General features: G+C 42.6%; 1 protein-coding gene across 2 annotated transcripts in view; it reads left to right on the forward strand.

Moving 5' to 3' along the window:
- COL5A1 (collagen type V alpha 1 chain) overlaps window positions 1-18,200 on the forward strand; it is a 1,013,097-nt gene that overhangs the window by 627,008 nt on the left and 367,889 nt on the right. For both annotated transcript variants that reach the window (XM_044058757.1, XM_044058756.1), the window contains exons 13-15: window positions 7,838-7,930; window positions 8,748-8,804; window positions 11,165-11,218. In XM_044058757.1, coding sequence (XP_043914692.1) covers window positions 7,838-7,930; window positions 8,748-8,804; window positions 11,165-11,218 — 204 coding nt within the window. The remainder of the gene's footprint in view (window positions 1-7,837; window positions 7,931-8,747; window positions 8,805-11,164; window positions 11,219-18,200) is intronic.

The following is an 18,200-nucleotide window of genomic DNA, read 5'->3' on the forward strand; positions in this document are numbered from 1 at the left end:
GTAATGCGGTTGAGGTGTCTGGAGCATGTAGTGCAGAGGGATTGGAATTTCTTTAGATGTAGCATTTCTAACAGAGCTGGGTCAGACATGGCTTTGTAAGTCAAGCAGAGATCGCCTCTAAGTAGGTGATTTGAGGCAGAAAATAGCTGGGGTGTTTTGAGTCTGTCCATGTAGGACATGTTTAATACTTAGGATCCTCTTCGTGAGGTACTTCTGTGGCCTCTCCAGCTGTTGCAGGTGTCTAGACAGGTACATGCTAAATGGGACATTATACTCGATGATTGGTCTAATGAGGGAAAAGTAGAGAGAGACGATGACCTCTTTCTTCCTGGATGCAAAACCCTTGGTAATGAAATGTGCCACATTAAAGGACTTTCTGACCACAGAGGCAATGTGGTGGTCGAAGGAGAGGTTGCTGTCAACCTGCATCCCCAGATCTCTTATAATGTCTCCAGTGTTCAGTGGTATCCCATCAATGTGGTAATTAGTGGGAAGTGAGTTTTTACTGAAGGGGATGACGACGCATTTTTGTGCGTTAAGTCTAAGGCCATGGTTTTGACACCAGTCACTGGTCTCACTGAGGCCTTTCTGTAGGATGTATGCATCACTTGGGGAGTTAATAATGGCTCTCAGCTTGCATTTGTCTGCAAACTTGGTCAGCCAGAGTCCCTTTGTGTTGACCTGGACTTCTCAAAAGTAGATGCCGAACAGGAGAGGACCCAGGACCGATCCCTATAGGACTTCACTTGTGACTGGTTGGGAGTCTGACTTGGAATCTACTACTTTCACACCGTGTGTTCTACCTGTGATCCAATTTGCAACCCACCTAGTGATGTAGGGTTCAATGCCTAGTTTGGTGAGTTTATCAATAATTCCTGAATGAGGAATGGTATCAAAGGCCTTGGCCAGACAGAGGTAGGTTGTATGCACTGCCTTACCTTCATCCATAGACATGGTGACTGACTCAAAGTCGTCAGTCAGGTTGAGCAGGCATGATCTCCCTTTCACAAAGCCAAATTGCGTGGGGTGTAGAGTTTGGAGATTTCCTCTATCTTTGTTAATCAGGTCCATGATGATGTGATCCATAGCTTTACACATCAGACTCGTCAGGCTAATGGGGTGATAATTCCCACGGTCTGTAGTCACTCCTCCTTTATGAAGAAGGATGACTGTAGCAATGCGCCATTCAGTAGGGACAAAGCCTGAGGTTAGGCTGTGACTGAACAGAGCACACTTTTTTGAGGCTAATAAGGGAGTTTTTCCAGTCTTGGGACTTTACCTTTTTCTGCAACAGTTTCTTCCTTCTGTTGTACAGTTTGTTAATGGCAGGGGACCACCAGATTGGCTTCCTTTTTTTGGAGGAGAGTGTCTTGGTTCTGTTGGGTATGGCTAGTTCCATACAATTATATACATGTTCGTGTTGGTGCAGAGCAACAGTCACCCATATTATTAATAACCAGTGCAAGGATATTGCTTCCTCTAGTGGGGGTCAGAATGAGCTGGTCCAGAGCATTGGAATTGATAAATTCCAGAAAGCGTTGGGCCAGTGTATTGGTGCTTGAATAGTTTTCCCAGTTGATGAAGAGGTAGTTGAAGTCTCCTAGTAAAAGAGTGTTGGGTTGGACCTTGATAGATTCCATAGTGCTTAGGAACATTGAGTGAGAGTCTAGGGAAATGGTTGGGGACCTATAGCAGGCTATGACCTGAATCATTGTCTTACTCAGTGTTAGTTGTACCTGAAGTATCTCAGATGCGTTATGCTGGGCTACTAGTCTGGAGGTGTACATATCCTTTATGACTATGGAGACACAAACACTTTTGGATCTTCGGTGCATGTTTCAGGGCCAAAAAGTGTGGAACGAGTTATAGCCTATTAGTGCAGGGGTGCTTTCTGCCACTTTAAACCAGGTCTCCATTACAGCACAAATGTCGATGTTCTCCATTTTGAGGAGTGCTTCGAACGAGTGCATCTTGAGAGTCAGACTTTCAGTGTTGAGCAGCATGAGCCTCTGATTGCATTTATTTATAGTTGTTATGGTGGTAATTTGGTCTTTGAAACACTGCCTAAAAAAGGCACTATAGGAGTGGTAAGAGCCTTAGCCAGTACCCGGAAACCCAGGGATGACAGATACAGGCCATCTCTGGCAAAGTATCGAGGTCTGTCAATCATCTCATCCCAAGCAGACAGATACTGGATCACCTTAGAATGACACCAGAAACTTAGCCAATTGTTGAAGTTTCTGGTTTATTAGTTAAAAATTATAGATTATATAAATAAATTATGTAGATGATGTAAATGATATAGATAAATTGTGTATATTATGTAAATTATATAGATAAATGATAAAAATAATAAAATAGCTAAAAAATAATATGTGACAACTCTGATGTTCTTCGTGTTTCACTGTTGCAGTCATCACATTTGGGTTATCACTGCCAGGGTAGCCCTCGGCCGGCCTGAATACCCGAGGCTTAGTATTTCTGCGTTGGTTGCTGTTACTTCAGGACTGATGTCAGGTCATCAGTAGTATAAAGTAAGGCAGCTGACGCCATTACATCAGTCTTTTTTTGCCATGGAACCCGAAGCAGAAGCAGTTCGCATGAGTGCCAGTTGGCCGCTACCTGAGTTTTGTCTACCGAACTGAAGCTGAAGTCTTCTAAAGCTAAGTACCCCATTGAGGATCCTTTTTTTTGCACTAACCAACGTCAGAAAAAGTTAACAATTATCTCGCTTGTGGAAAGCAAATACTACATCGAGACTTTCATTCTTACTTCATCACTTGTTTAGGCCCAGACCACGATGTCCCCCACTGTTGCTTCTGTGCTTTGTTCAATACCAGAACTGTCCGTCGTCAGGCCCTTATTGTAGCTAGATATTTTCGTTTACAGTCCTCAAACTCCAATATGGCTTTGGTAAGCCATCCGACAGCAGATCTTCCAAAAAAACTTAAAGATAAAGACAGAGACAGTCCGCACAGGTCCAAACCTACCAATGATGCTCCCATTAAGCTAGTCGTCAGTTCTCCAGTCCTCAGTGAGGTGCTTTTGCAGCCCCTGATACCCGCTTCTGTGGATTCACAGGCCACTACCAAGACCCTTTTGGAGTCCGGTGTGCCGCAAAACTCTTTTTCAACTAAGGATCCTGTGGTTGTCTCTACCTTGGATGGGTCCAGAGCTGCTGAGCAGGCATCTGCTTCTGAGGAAGTCCTTTGCACTACCGGTTCTCCACACAAACTGTGTTCCTTCGCAACTACCATTCTTTTGAAAGCAAATGAGTTTCTTAGGCCGATGGTATGAACCATACCCAAGAAACCGATGACCCAATCTCAAGCACCTGCTTCTTTGCCTCAGTCTCAAAAGCTTAAAATGGTGGAAGACGTTATCATGTTGATCAGGGGAAACCAAGCTACCCCCTCCAAAAGGAAAAGAGATCTGTCCCCTGTAGTTTTGTCTGAACAAGAGTCCGATGACTCTGATTCATCTGAATATGAAGACATGCAACCCCTCTCTACTTATGAGGATTCTGATGCACAGGATTCCATCCTTTCAGCCTCTCCCCCAGAGGATTTTTCCTTTGGGGAAAACCTTCATACCTTAAGGGAGCATTTCCAATAGGAGAGTGAGGACTACCTTCCACCTAAAAAGAGACTCAGGGAATTCTTAGATCTTCCACAGCACAGACCCTTGGCCATTCCCCCAGTCCTGGATGTTGTGGAGGATGTTTTCCTGGAATCCAGCTTGACTCCTGACACCCTCCCTCCTGAACCCAGGAAACTAGGCAGGTACTACAGAGTCCCTGACTCACACAAATTTCTTTTTAAAAATCCTACTCCTGACCCTAAAGTAATTTCTCAAGGGCCTAAAGGGATTAAAGCAACCTCTGCTAAGAATCTCACCCCCTCAGATATGAATTCCAGAGCACTAGACAGATGGGGTAAAAAAGTATACACCTTAGCTACTCTTGTTATCAGGGCAATAAATTGTCAGTTCCATATGCTAAAATTTCAGCAACATACCCTGGAACTCCTCAAACAAAAAATATCTTGCTTTCCTGCTTGTGCAGAATCTAAAGAGTTACAAGAGTTAATGCAGTCTACAAGTCAAATAATTAAACACACCTTGCACTGTGGTTTTGATGCCCTAGAAGCTTCTTGCAGGGCAGCAGTCACCGTATCTGTCATTAGAAGGCATGCATGGCTTAAGAAACAGCCCTTGCCAGACCATGCTAAATCTAAATTGTTGGATCCCCCCTTGCACAGAGACAACTTATTTGGTACTAAGCCAGAAGAGGTCTTAAAAAAGATGGAAGAAAAAGCAAAATCTATGCAGACAGTTAAGGATTTCCTACAGGGCCAGCCATCCAGATTCAGCAGGGATTGTACCACCAAGCACTGGTCCTTTCCTGTTCCCACTAGGCCAGTTCAGCCCAGACCCCCCCAGACAGCAGCCACAGGGAATACACAGATCTAAGCAGTGGACTACCTACACTTCAAAACCAGGGAGTTCTAAGCCACCCCCTTATGGTAAGAAGTCATAATGACTCACCTCCCCCACCCCCCTCCCAATGCCCAACTTCACTTACCCCTAGGAGGAAAACTCTCCTTTCACGCAAGTACCTCGGCCATCATTACCAGTGACCACTGGGTTCTCAACATAGTGTCCCAGGGATACAAATTTTCTTTCCAAACCCTTCCAACTCTAAAAGGGTCCCCAGATCTGCCTCCAAACTAGTGGGCAGAGGCGCAAAAGCAAGTTCTTTCCCTGCTCTCTATGAAGGCAGTAGAGTATATTCCTACAGAACAGAAAGGCCAAAGGTTTCTACTCCAGACTTTTTCTGGTACCCAGAAAAAGAGGGCACCTGGCACCCCATCCTCGATCTATCCATTCTAAACACCATCCTGTTGATCCCAAAATTCAAAATGCTCACCTTCCAGCAGCTGCTACCCATGCTCTCCAAGGAGGCTTGGCTAGCCACCCTAGATCTAAAAGAGGCCTATATTCCTATCAGGGAATCATGCAGGAAATATCTCTGTTTCAGGGCAAGATCTCAGCACTTTCAGTTCTCTGTGCTTCCCTTTGGCTTATCTACTACTCACAGAGTTTTCACAAAATGTCTGGATCCGGCCATTGCCTTTTGCAGACAAAGAAATATCCAGATTTACCCATACTTAGACGACTGCCTAATTCAGGCAGACAGCCAGGAAAACATGCTGAAGCACCTGGCCTTTGTAAAGTCCCTACTAACCTCCCTAGGGTATACAATCAACAAAAAGAAATGCAAACAGGTGCCCACCCAAAGGATTATATTCCTGGGAGCAAGCCTGGACACAGCATCCCAGATGGCATTCCTTACACCAGAAAAGCAAATTTTCCTGACAGCCTACTTCTCTCAACTAGCCAACAGACCCCAGCTATCTGCAAGGAAGATCCTGCAAGCTCTGGGGTTTATGGCATCTTGCATACTACTCATTCCATATGCCAGACTACATATGAGGAAACTTCAATGGTACCTAAAAAGCCTTTGGTGTCAACACTCTCAAAACCTGGAGACTCTTATACCTATAAATCCTTGCCTCAGAAAAGATTTTCTTTGGTGGGCAACAGCATGCTCCCACAACAAGGGACTACCTTTCTCACCACCCTCTGCCACCCAGACCCTCACCATAAATGCATCAGACTATGCCTGAGGTGCACACCTGGATGGCAGGTGCATACAGGGCCAATGGACCCCACAGCAAATCCCTCTACACATCACCCAAAAAGAGATGATGGCTGTCCAGCATGCCTTGATAGCTTTCAAGCCCCTTCTCTTCCCAGGGGCTCTCCTAATCAAAACAGACAACACCTCTGTGATGTGGTATATCAACAAGCAGGGAAGGACTCACTCCTACCCTCTATGCAGGCTGGCTATGATCCTTTGGCACACAGCCTCTGCCATGCAACTCCACCTGTTAGCACAATTCCTACCAGGTTCTCTCAACTCTCTGGCAGACCACACCAACCATCAGCTCAGCAAATTCTGCACCAGGGACCATCACTGCATGGCTTGGACATTGGATGCCCTGTCTTTCTCTGGGTCAATGTATCGGTCTATGCCTTTCCTCCACTACGTCTCATCCCCAGGGTACTGCTCAAAATAAAGGAGGAAAATCCAAGGACAATTCTTATAGCTCCAGACTGGCCTCGCCAGCACTGGTACTCCTTGCTGCACAGCCTGTGCCCACTGCCACCATGGCATCTTCCTCAGATTTCAAACCTCCTGAGCACAGGGAGGTGTAATTCATGCATCCTCAATTTCTATCCTGGAAGACAGCTTTCCTTCTGGCCATCACTTCAGCCAGAAGAGTCTCTGAGCTGCAAGCACTCATGACTGTGGAACCCTTCATCATCTTCCATGCTGACAGGGTATCCCTCAGGACTAACCCATTTTTCATGCCCAAGGTGGTGTCCAGTGTGGCTCTCAACCAATCCATTCATTTGCCCACCTTTTTTCCTAATTCCAAGAACAAAGGGGAAAGGATCCTGAACTCTCTAGATGTGCACAGACAGCTTAGATTCTATCTAGACAGGACTAAATCCTTCAGAAAGTCTGATCAATTGCTGGTTAGCTTTGTTACAGGGGCATCTCCAAACAAACCATTTCCAAATGGATAGCACAATGCATCCATTTCTGCTACAAACAACAGAAAGCCTCCCCCCAAGGGGGTCAGGACTCACTCCACCAGAGCAGCCTCCACCTCTGCAGCTTTCCTCAGAGGAGTCCCCACCAGGGACATCCTGGAGGCTGCCACCTGGACATCTGTTCACACTTTTACTAAACATTACCACCTGCCTCTCATCTACAAATCCAGGGCAGGGTTTGTCTCTGCAATCTTGCAGGGCATCCTACCAAGCCCCTAGTTTCCTTGACTGCCCCCATCCATTTCCTCAGCTTTGGGAATCAACCCAAATGTGATGATTGGAACAGTGAAACATGAAAGACATAGTACAGTTATGTACACTTACCATAAATGTAGATGTTCAAGTGTATTCACTGTTGCAGTCCTGGTTTCCCTCCCTCCATCCCCCTTTTTTCTTCTCTTTCCTTACAAGGGACATTTTGGTATTTACTTTCTACTGGTGGGGTTCTTCCACCAGAACCTGGCTCCTACTTGGGGGCTCCTAACAGGTTAGGGCAAGAAAAACTGATGTAATGGCGTTGGCTGCCTTACTTTATACTACTGATGACTTAACATCAGTCCTGAAGCAACAGCAACCGATGCAGAAATACTAAGCCTTTGGTATTTGGGCCAGCCGAGTGCTACCCTGGCAGGGATAACCCAAATGTGATGACTGCAACAGTGAATACACTCAAGCATCTACATTTATGGTTAAGTGTACACAACTGTACTTTATGAATAGTCAATTTGAACAAATATTAGTTGTTCAAATATAACCAGGTTCAACTGGCATACCAACAAAAAATATGGCTAATGGCAAAACCGTTAAAATTAATTTTTTTACCCTTTCGCCTGAGGGGTAAACATCTTAAAGATTATTAAATTAACTGAGGCATTGGGATATGACCTCTTGATTTTTTTTTTTTAATGGAAGCTTTGTTTCCCTAAAAAGACAGTATCGGACATTTATGACACTGGCTTTGGCAGATGGATCGCTTTTGTCAAGTTGTGCTTGCTCCTTAACGTATACATATTTTTTGATTGACAAGTATTTTAGTGGAAATTGTTGTTTTACAACTTTACTTGAAGCTAAAAGTTAAACATAGAGTTCACTCCTTTTGTGATTTAAATTTTATGCTGTACACTTAATAAAATGCACTGCCTTTTTTCTTTTACAGTTCCGTTTCACTGGCGGAGGAAGTGCTGGAGAAAAGGGACCAATGTTTTCTGCTCAGGAGGCCCAGGCACAAGCCATTTTACAGCAGGCCCGAGTGAGTCATCACAGAGGGTTGTTGAATGATGTTTTAATTTATTTTTGATACAGAAGAGATCATGAGTCAGAGAGTACCATAACAAATTGTGTTGGATTCTTTATTTTCAGCAGATGAATATCAGAGATTATGAGAAGTATACAATGAGTTTAAGATTATTTTCTTATGTGATAGACATCAGTATAGAAGATAAGTATTAGATCAAAGTCAAGGTAAACAGTTAAAAAAACTAAAAAAAGAGCACATGAGCAGTACAAAAGACAGTTATGAAGAGGCAACCACAACAGAAAGTAAGAATGTTTAATCTCTCTCTAATCCACTTTTTTTCCAATCATACAATATTTAGTCATTTAAGACAGGCTGTGTAAGGGGAGGTAAAATAACACTGCAAGAAAGGAGAGGGTTGGGGTCAGAACTAAGCAGCCAAAGGGATGCTCACATCTTCTGTATGTATATTGATGAAAGGAGGTGTCTGCACATTAGACCATTAGCAAGCATAGGGAAGGGTAAGCTCAAGTCTTTTTTGAGAACCTGCCGGAAATAACACAGAATTTACCTATCTTGAGTATCCTGACATCATACAGTGTTTACATACCAGGTAAAATGCATATTCATATCTGTCTCTACTGTTAAATCACTGGGTTGTGAGAAGACATCTAGTTTGTTAATATAAAATGCAGTAAATTATGTCGGATTAACATATTTGCTTATTTGCAAAGGTTACTATAAAGACCACAGAAGCAAACTGACTTTAAATTCACTCTTAAGAGTTCTAACTCCCTAACCAGTGTCTTTATCTTCTTTTTCCTTATTTTAGCTTGCTTTGCGAGGTCCAACTGGTCCCATGGGCCTTACAGGCAGATCTGGTCCTGTGGTGAGTAGATCATTACTATTAAAATATTATTCTCATTGCTTTAACTGTCAACATTCATCTTGCATGAAAAACAGAAAGTGACTCAGTGAAAGAAACAGTAAAAGCACTTCAAGTATCACATGTGACGTCTACCTTAGAGATGCAGGTTGGAGTACAGGGATAATAATACAAAGAAGACTATTGGGGCAGAATTCATAAAGGTTACTGAGAAGTGTAAACGATGTAGCCTTAAGGTAAACTGCTGGAAATCACAGACAGCCTTACCCTAGTGCTTTTGCACAAAGATATGCAGCACTGCAGCGGGCTGTCTTTGTAGCAATGCAGCAGTCCAGTGAAGAGGCATATGCTAATTAGCCATGTGCTCCCCCTCTGGAAATGCCTCTGGGAAGGCAGCTATATTCCAAGCGATTCATACAGTCAACATGCTGTATAAATTAGCTTGGCCTCTACCTTGCACTTCACAGTAGTGAATACTGCCAAAAGGCCACTTTCAGCCATTGTGGTAAAGGTAAGTGCTGGGGAGTTTAGTGGTAAGGTAGGGTAACGGGATGTGTGTGTGAGTGTATGGGAGGAGCTGCATATGTGAGTATATGTGTGAGTGTGTGACAGCCTGGGAGATGGCAGTAGAGAAATTAGAGTTAGGTTAGGCAGGTGTGTGTGTGTGTGTGTGTGTGTGTGTGTGTGTGTGTGTGTGTGTGTGTGTGTGTGTGTGGTGTGCGCGCACACATGTATGTGTGAGTGGGGGGGCATGTATGTGTGCATGTGTGTGCGTGTGGGGTGAACAGATGAATGTCTGCATGCGATCAGGTAGGCAGAGGGCTGCTTTGTGTGTTGGTGGTCCACATGCACATATGTGAGCACATGCATGCATTTATCTCTGTGTGTGCTTGTCCATTTTGGGGTGGGTGTCATACTTCCACAGATCCCTAGAATAATGAACAGAGTCTGCAACATTGGGTGGGGAAACTACTAACCACTAGGGTAAACGCTTTCAATGAGTGCCTGAGCGACACATAAACAAAACAGGAATCGGTGGGGGGAATACTAGACACCAGGAATACTCAATATGACATACTTTAAAGGTGTATATTTAAAATAAAAAGTCATTTAGAACAACTAAACACAAGAGATAATCAGCATGCATTAAAAGCAGTAAACAGAATTCAAACCCTTTACCTTCCTTCCTCCCACACAGGATATCAGTCCTCCTTACCAGCTCTAGACACTACAAATTGAATTTAAAAAGCAAGTACAAAAAACAAAACAAAACAAAACAAGAAAAAAATGCAATGTACACATGGAGGAGGGAGGAGGATTTGAACTGTGCACTATGCACTGCTGACACAAGAAACCCTTGCTTTAGCCCACTATGTTGATGATCTCTGGCATTATGCAATGCCAGAAACATGTTTTGATGTAAGGAGGAGGAAGACAGAATATGTTAAAAATATCTATCAACATATCATAGGATTAACAACTTTTGCACAGCATATTTTTAATGAAGGATATGAAATGTTGAAACTTAAATGTTTGACATTAAGGATCAACTGTAATCATAACTGAATTACTAAGATGTGATTAAAGGAGACATCATGAATATTCTGACACCAGGGACAGGTATGTGGTATGTGATGTGTGTGCATGTGTTTGTTTTTCTGTATGCTTATATGTGTATATATGTCTGCACTGGGGGGGGGGGTGACTGAGGGAGATGGATGCCTATGCTAATGCAATGTGGCCACCATTGTTAACTACTGCAGGAAGAGATGCTTTGCACTCTGCATTAGTTAACCTCAGTTCACAGACATGCATATTAGCCAATAATGAGGTAATTCATTATTGCAGTTCATCTGTCTATGAATCGCAAAATACCACATCGAGGAAGCAGAGCCTTTTAATTGCAGCCCTTGTGGCCTGCAGTTCGGTTCTTTTCCAATCCTTGGGTTTGTTTATGTAATCACTTCCAGGACTAGCTCTATAATGAACAACTAAAGCTAATGGCATGTAAACATCTTGATTACTGATTTTATTTTGTTTCTTTGAAGATATTTTAAGATACAATAGTCTTCAGAAATAAATATTTTTTTGATTTCAGAATTGTTGCAAAACGTCTGTTACAGTGTTATGAATGATTTCCAGTATAATAACTTTCATATACATTGTTATACCACATTGAACTGTATTTTCTGATGTACATGATTTTCAAAAACATGACATGTATTTTTATGTACTAGTCACATTTCTTTTTAATTAGTAGTATATGTTGTTGTATTTCTCCCTTCAAGCCACACATGTCCATGTACTGCTGAAGAAGGATTATGTATGACTAAATGATATTCTTTGTATTTTGATTTATTTAGGGTCTTCCAGGACCTCCAGGATTGAAAGGTGAAATGGGTGATATAGGCGGTCAGGTAGGTCTTTTATTTCTTAAACTGGTGTTTTCACTAGTACCCAAAATTGTACAGAAAAGACACCACTTCAAATAACTGATACATATTACAAAACTCTACCACATTTTCCAAGGCTCAAGAAATCAAGAGTGGTGTACATGGCACTAACTGTGGTCCATATCTGAAGGTTTCTATAAATTTCTCTTACCCATTGTGTCAGTTTTTATTTATTTATTTAATTTAATAATTAAACAAAAAACATGTATTTGCTCATAATCAAACTGCACAGACACGAGTATAATATGTACTTATTAGTTATGCTTGTAGGCAACTTGGGTGGATTGTTTTTTTTTTTAGTTCTTGGTAAAGGGAGAACACTGGATAATGTCTTACAGTCCTTTTTGAAAAAAACAGTTTAGGAATGACAGTAGGATAATGTGTATATCACTTGCAGGTCTTGCTTGTTTGTCAAAATTAATTTAAATGCAGATGGTGACTGCAAATGTGAATATCATCTAACCCTTGAGATGCCACAACCCTGGACCTGACTATATTTGCAGTGCAGGGTGTGTGTGTGTGTGTGTGTGTGTGTGTGTGTGTGTGTGTGTGTGTGTGTGTGTGTGTGTGTGTGTGTGTGTGTATGTCCTTGCATGGGTATCTTTGCCTAGTTTGGTGACTGACTCAACAAAAAGTACCCTTATGGTAATTCATGTCCTTTTGCATGGTTATAGGATTTTAGCCACCATTACTTAAACTATGTACATTTTTCATTGTTGCAAAAATTAAGCATATTAGCAAGGCAGTCCAAGAGAATTCCAGTGTTAAGTTGCAATTTCATGTTCTAGGCTCATAGGTGATTACTAGGCTAATAACTTGAGGGGTCTTTTTTTTTAGCCTAGCCATGGTTCCCAAATGTATGTGACAATTTTTGATGCCCTAGGGTTATTTTAAAAGGTATATGTTCATAGGTTCATAGGTTTATACTAGGCTAACTGCCCTAGGGCATTTATAAGCCTAGCCCAAAGTTATGTGGCTTACGCTGCCCCTTATGTTAGAAATACTGTGCCCATTAGTTTGTTGTGCCTCTGTCCAGTAGTGACACAGAGATGATTCCCGGGGTAAACCTACGATCTCCCATCCACCGGTCAAGATTTCTCTTGAACAGAGCCAGCGAGGTGCTCTGCCTCACATGGACCGGGATTTTATTCCACAGCATGGGGAGTCTCTGGGTGATAAATCTATCCCTCCAGCACGTCCTGTTTATATCCATGCTAAGGTTTAAGTCTCTTGCTCTAGTGGTTTTGGTGGATTCGGATTTTTTGAGGTGGAGCATGTCCATTAATTCCGGGTTGGTCATGGCCTTGTATGTCAGGCACAGGTCACCTCTGAGCAGACGGTATGCAACTGAATAGAGTTGGAGTTTCTTCAGAAAGGCAGCATATGACAGGTTTTGGAGTCCCTTTATCCTTTTGGTGAGGAACTTTTGGGGTCTCTCCAATTGCTGCAGGTGTCGGGTGAGATACATCCCGAATGGGGCATTGTACTCGATCATTGGTCTGATAAGTGAAGAGTACAGGGGAACAATGACCTCACTTGATCTGGATGTGAATCCCTTCATGATCAGGTGGGCAATGTAGAAGGTCTTTCGAACCACTTTAGCAACGTGAGCGTCAAACGAGAGGCCACTGTCAACCTGGGTCCCCAGGTCCCTGATAACCTCTTCTGTGCTTAGTGGGTTGCCACCTATATGGTAGCTTGGGGTTACCTTATTTTTCCCGAAGGGTATGACTATACACTTTTTTGCGTTTAACTTCAGGCCATGGCTCTGGCACCAGCTATCAGTTTCCGTGAGACCCCTCTGAAGGATGTCTGTGTCCGATGTACTATCCACTATGGCACCCAGTTTGCAGTCATCCGCAAACTTTGTCAGCCATAGTCCTCCTATGTTTGCCTGTACTTCTGAGAAGTAGATGCCGAACAATAGGGGGCCAAGGACTGAGCCCTGTGGGACTCCACTTGTAACCGGCTTGGAGTCTGACATGGCTCCAGCAACTCTAACCCTGTGGTTTCTGTCCTTTAGCCAGTTTGCAACCCATCTTGTGACATATGGGTTTACATTTAAGCTGGTAAGTTTCTCTATAATACCCGAGTGGGGTATTGTGTCGAAAGCTTTTGCAAGGTCAAGGTAGGCTGTATGGACTGCCTTTCCCTCATCAATGGCCTTGGTGACTGTTTCGAAGAAGTCGACCAAGTTCAAAAGGCAAGATCTGCCCTTGACAAAGCCAAACTGGGTTGGGTCCAAGGTCTGCAAGTCCCCTATGTCCTTGTTTATGAGTTCCATTATGATCCTCTCCATAGCTTTGCAGACCAGGCTTGTTAAGCTTATGGGGCGGTAATTACCAGGGTCCTTTGTGGAGTGGGACCACAGTTGCCGTACGCCACTCCTTGGGCACATATCCTGTGGTGAGGCTAAGATTAAACAGCTGCCTTATGTGCGGGTTTAGTTCTTCATTGAGTTCATGTAGCACACAGCCGGGGACCCCATCCGGTCCCATTGATGCTGTGTTTTTAGCTTTAGAGAGAGCAGCTTTCACCTGCGCATTTGAGATGTCTGGGAGGCTACTCTCAGTTGGGATAGTTATCTCTCCTTTTGGGGTGAAGTTTGCGCTGAACCTGTCTGCCAGTATGTTGGCAATGTCTGTGGGTTCAGTGATTTTTGTATCATTTTGGACTAATTCTGAGCATATCTGGGAGTTTCCACCCAGGTTTCTGACATAGCTGAAGAAGGCCCTATGATTGTCTTTTGAATCTATGGCAATTTTTCTCTCAAAGTTGGCCTTGGATGATTTTATGAGGGATCGTAGTTTCTTGCTAGTGCTGATCAAAGATGCCTTCCCTTTTTGGGATTTTGCTCTATCATGTAATAGCTTTCTCCTCTTATTGTAAAGTTTGTTTATGGCTGGGGTCCACCAGACTGGACGTTTGCCCTTGGTGGAAAGAGTCTTGGTTTTATTTGGGATTGCCTGATCCATGCAGTCCTGAAGGTGTTCATAGAAGGCATTTGTAAGGACTTCCGCAGCTTGGGTTGTGGTTTCCATTGGCTCGGGGGCCTTGAAGGATACCACACCTGTCTTGAGTAGTGTGAAGTTTGCTTTAGAGAAGTTCTTCACTGTGATCTTTTTTGTTTGGGGTGGGGGCGGGATGTGGATTAATAGTGAGATTAGTTTATGATCTGATCTCACCATATGTAGGCTTGAGTATGGGTGATCAAGCAGTTACAGGCAACCTCTGTCTAACTGAGACATAGGTACCAGACCAGTAGTAAATTTCCGATTCTGTATTTGCTGGTCCAAGTTACACTTGAACTGAGATATGGAAGAACTCTGATTCACATGGATTGGAAGCATACTGCAGAGAAGAGGTAGTTTCTGAGAAATATGTGTGTCACTCAAACATGTCCAATTCATGTTGCAAATGAGGTCTAAGTCACTAGATTAGTAATTCTGATGTTATTTATATTGCAGATGTGCAAAAGGTTAATCCGAGCAAGATCACAGGATGCTTTGTCACCAGGCATAGATTGCAGGATCAGAAGAAGCTTTGTAGGCCAGGCACAGATCACCTCTCAGCAGTCTGTAGGAGACTGAGTACAGGGATGGAGCTTTCAGGAAGTCCACATATGATGTGTTGTTTATGCCCTGAATTCTTTTTGGCAGGAACATCTGTGGACACTCCACTTGTATGCCTGTTCTAGTACATACTGATGGGAGCACTGTATTCAATGATTGGTCATTACAGTACAGTGGATCGATGACATGATATGTTTGGATCCAGATGCCATACCCTTGCTTATAAGTTGAATAACAAAATTATTTCCTTTCTTCTGTAGACACATAATGGTCAAAGGTCACATTACTGTCTACATGAATTCCCAAGTCACTGACCACCGGGTCTGCTCTATCAATGCAATAGTTTGCAAGGGTAGCCATTTTCCCAAAAGTTACTGTTGTGCATTTCTTGCTATAGTGCTTTAGACCATGGCTCTGGCACCAGATATTAGCCAGGCCTTCTTGGTGGATAGTTGTGTCTTTGGGAGATTCTAGGACTGCAACTACTTTGCAATCATCTGCAAATTTTGTCAGCCAGAGGCCCTTGACATTGGCCTTGATTTCAGGGAAAAACAGATGCCAAAAAGGAGTGACTCCAGTACCAAGCCTTAAGGAACTCTGCTAGTAACTGGTTCCTTTGTGGAGGTAGACTCTCCTAACGTCTTGGCTCCTGTCTGTGAGCCATCTGGCTATTCAGAGAGTGGTGTAGGGGTTTATACCTAATTTCATGAGTTTGTCTACATGTCCAAGTGGGTATTCTGTTGAATGCTTTGGCCAAGTCACGGTAGGCAGTATGCACGGTTTTACCATCAAGCATCGATTTGATGACTTCTTCAAAGAAGTCCCCCAGGCTGAGTTGGCATGACCTGCCCTTGATGAAACCAAACTTGGCTGGATCTATTGTCTGAAGGTTTCCTATGTCATTGTTTATCATTTCTATTGGAATTAATTCCTTGGCTTTGCATACAAGACTAGTAAAACATATTGGTCTGTAGTTACCCAGGCCTGTAGTTGGCTCTCCTTTGCGCAGAGGGGTGACAGTTACACTCCTCCATTTGTTTGGCACAAAGTCTGTCTGGAGGTTAAGATTAAATAGTGATTCTAGTGGATTTGATAGGCCATGTTTTATCAGGAATCCATCTTGGCATATTACTGGTGCCCATCGATGCAGTGCTCTTTGTCTTGGATAGTGCATTGAGGACTTGTTCCCTAGTGATAGTAGGAGGAATTGTGGTTGGGAGTATTTTCCAAAGGGTGTGTATTGGGTCAGAAATATCTGGGGGATGAAGGGGGGTGTTTTCAAGTGTCTTCTAAGCTAGCAATATCTATCACTACTCCTTGTCTGACTTTAGACTGGTAGATATTTGTCTTGGGCAGGTAAAGGCATACGCTGGAATAAGTCCAAGACCTGACCAACCTCAACAGCCCCGCATATGTATTTGACTAGTCTATAAAGGAATTATCCAGTGTAGGGAGTTCTGTTGATCAGTCATAAAGCTCCTCCATTTGTCAGAACCGGTTTGGGTTAGATGCATCTGAGTAACCAAGATAAAAGTACATGGTGGTAATAATAATAATACCAATTTGTTAACCAGGTAGGCCCGCTGGACATATACTCCATTTTCAGGGGGTGACCTGAGAGCATCATCTGTTTATATGACTTGTTCAAGGTCACACAGTAGGCAAATGAGGGTTGAGGGGCTCATACCCTGTACCATAGGAACTAAAGCTTATTGCCTTAACCCTCTGCTAAAGCCACTCAGGATGCTGTGCAGGATATCTAGGTCTCCATAAAACTTTGCTATGCTAGTGCAAATAACATCCGGTAGACAGCAATGTGTATTGACTGTAAGTATATGATAAAGCTGTCTGACTAGGTTGCCCATTTTTGCCAGCCCAGTTCAGGCTCAAGTCCCCCAGAGTACACACTTAATACTGGTATTTCAGAAATGTATTTCACCAGTAGCTCATTCAGCAGTGTAATGGAGGGAGAAAAAGGAATGGTGCAGATGGCAGTGTGTTGCTTATAATGTCCATCCAAGAAAATTGAGTGAGCAACCAAATTGGACAACCATCCTCTCAGAACGTATGACCAAAATGAGAAAACAGCTTTGTGATGCCTTAACCAGAAATCCTACACATCTTCCATTTGAAAATATGAGTCTTGTCCACTGATCAGTGTGGAACGACCAGAACAGTATAGCTTAAATCAGACTTTTGAAATACCAGCAAGTTTTAGGTCCTATAAAAAGTCATGGGTTTCAAGTTTATTAAATTCTTCTTAAAGCTATATACCATTAAGACTGGTGATAATAAGTCATCATGATTAGTCCAAATCATATAAGAAGGACAGGCAGATCGTAATCAACAACAAAATATGTGTGTGAGGGGAAGGGATTCTGGGAACCCGTTTATTGCATCTAGACAAGTCAGTCTTGTATCAAGCTAAGAACATACCATTACTAAGCATCTTGTAGGTAGTAATTAAAGGAAAATAAGTCTATGCCCAGTCCTCATACCTCAAATACTAGTATTTCTGTATTGGGATAATTCCTGATAAATCTACCCAGTAAACTTACAAGGCAGGGTAATGTATTTGACTATGAGCCAACATATCCAAAGATATATTTACCTCTTTGTGCCATCAATATCACAGAAGAAGTTAGTGAAATGACTAAAGACTCTGAAAAGACAGGAAAAATAGGATAATAGGAGTATAAAAGCATATGGTGCATGCTTGTGAAGGAAGTAAAGTAACAAGAAGAACTGGGAAAACTGGAGAAATAGCCGCATGATAAGACTAACATTACTAGCAGTCTATCTTATCAAAACGAGCAATAAAAGTCAGTAGAAGAGAAAATAGAAGCCAACTGTAAACAGGTGGCACAGTTTAGCCACTACTGCTGTTTATAGCTTGAAACAACCTAAGCAAAGAAATGCAGTAAATATAAAACATTCATAGGCTTACATATAAAAGTGTAATCAATGCATTGAGTTGGCAGTGTAGTTATTAAACAAAATACAGGCAGACAGTCCATAACCTAAAGGAAAAGCATTCAACTAGTAAATGATTTTTATGGCCCTTGGAAAGAATTTACATATAAATAATACAATATTTTACAGTACATTGAAGGGGCGTGGGTAGCTGGCTTAGGTTCTGCACATCAAAGTTTAACATGGTTATATGTGCCACACACACTGAGAGACTTAAACCTTGCTGCAGTGAAGATCAATATAATCTACAGGGTGACAGGCTTGGATATGTGCTGTATGAGTGTAAACTTTTAGCAGTTATTGACAAACTCAAACTTAAGGTTCAGGTAACAGTTGTTAGTATGTCCTCATGCCGACAACTAAGAAATATTGAGTTAGCATGCTCCTCATTCTGTTCTGTC

The sequence above is a fragment of the Protopterus annectens genome, chromosome 16.part0, assembly GCF_019279795.1.
Source record: "Protopterus annectens isolate FY-2018-M chromosome 16.part0, PAN1.0, whole genome shotgun sequence".
NCBI lineage: Eukaryota > Metazoa > Chordata > Ceratodontiformes > Protopteridae > Protopterus > Protopterus annectens.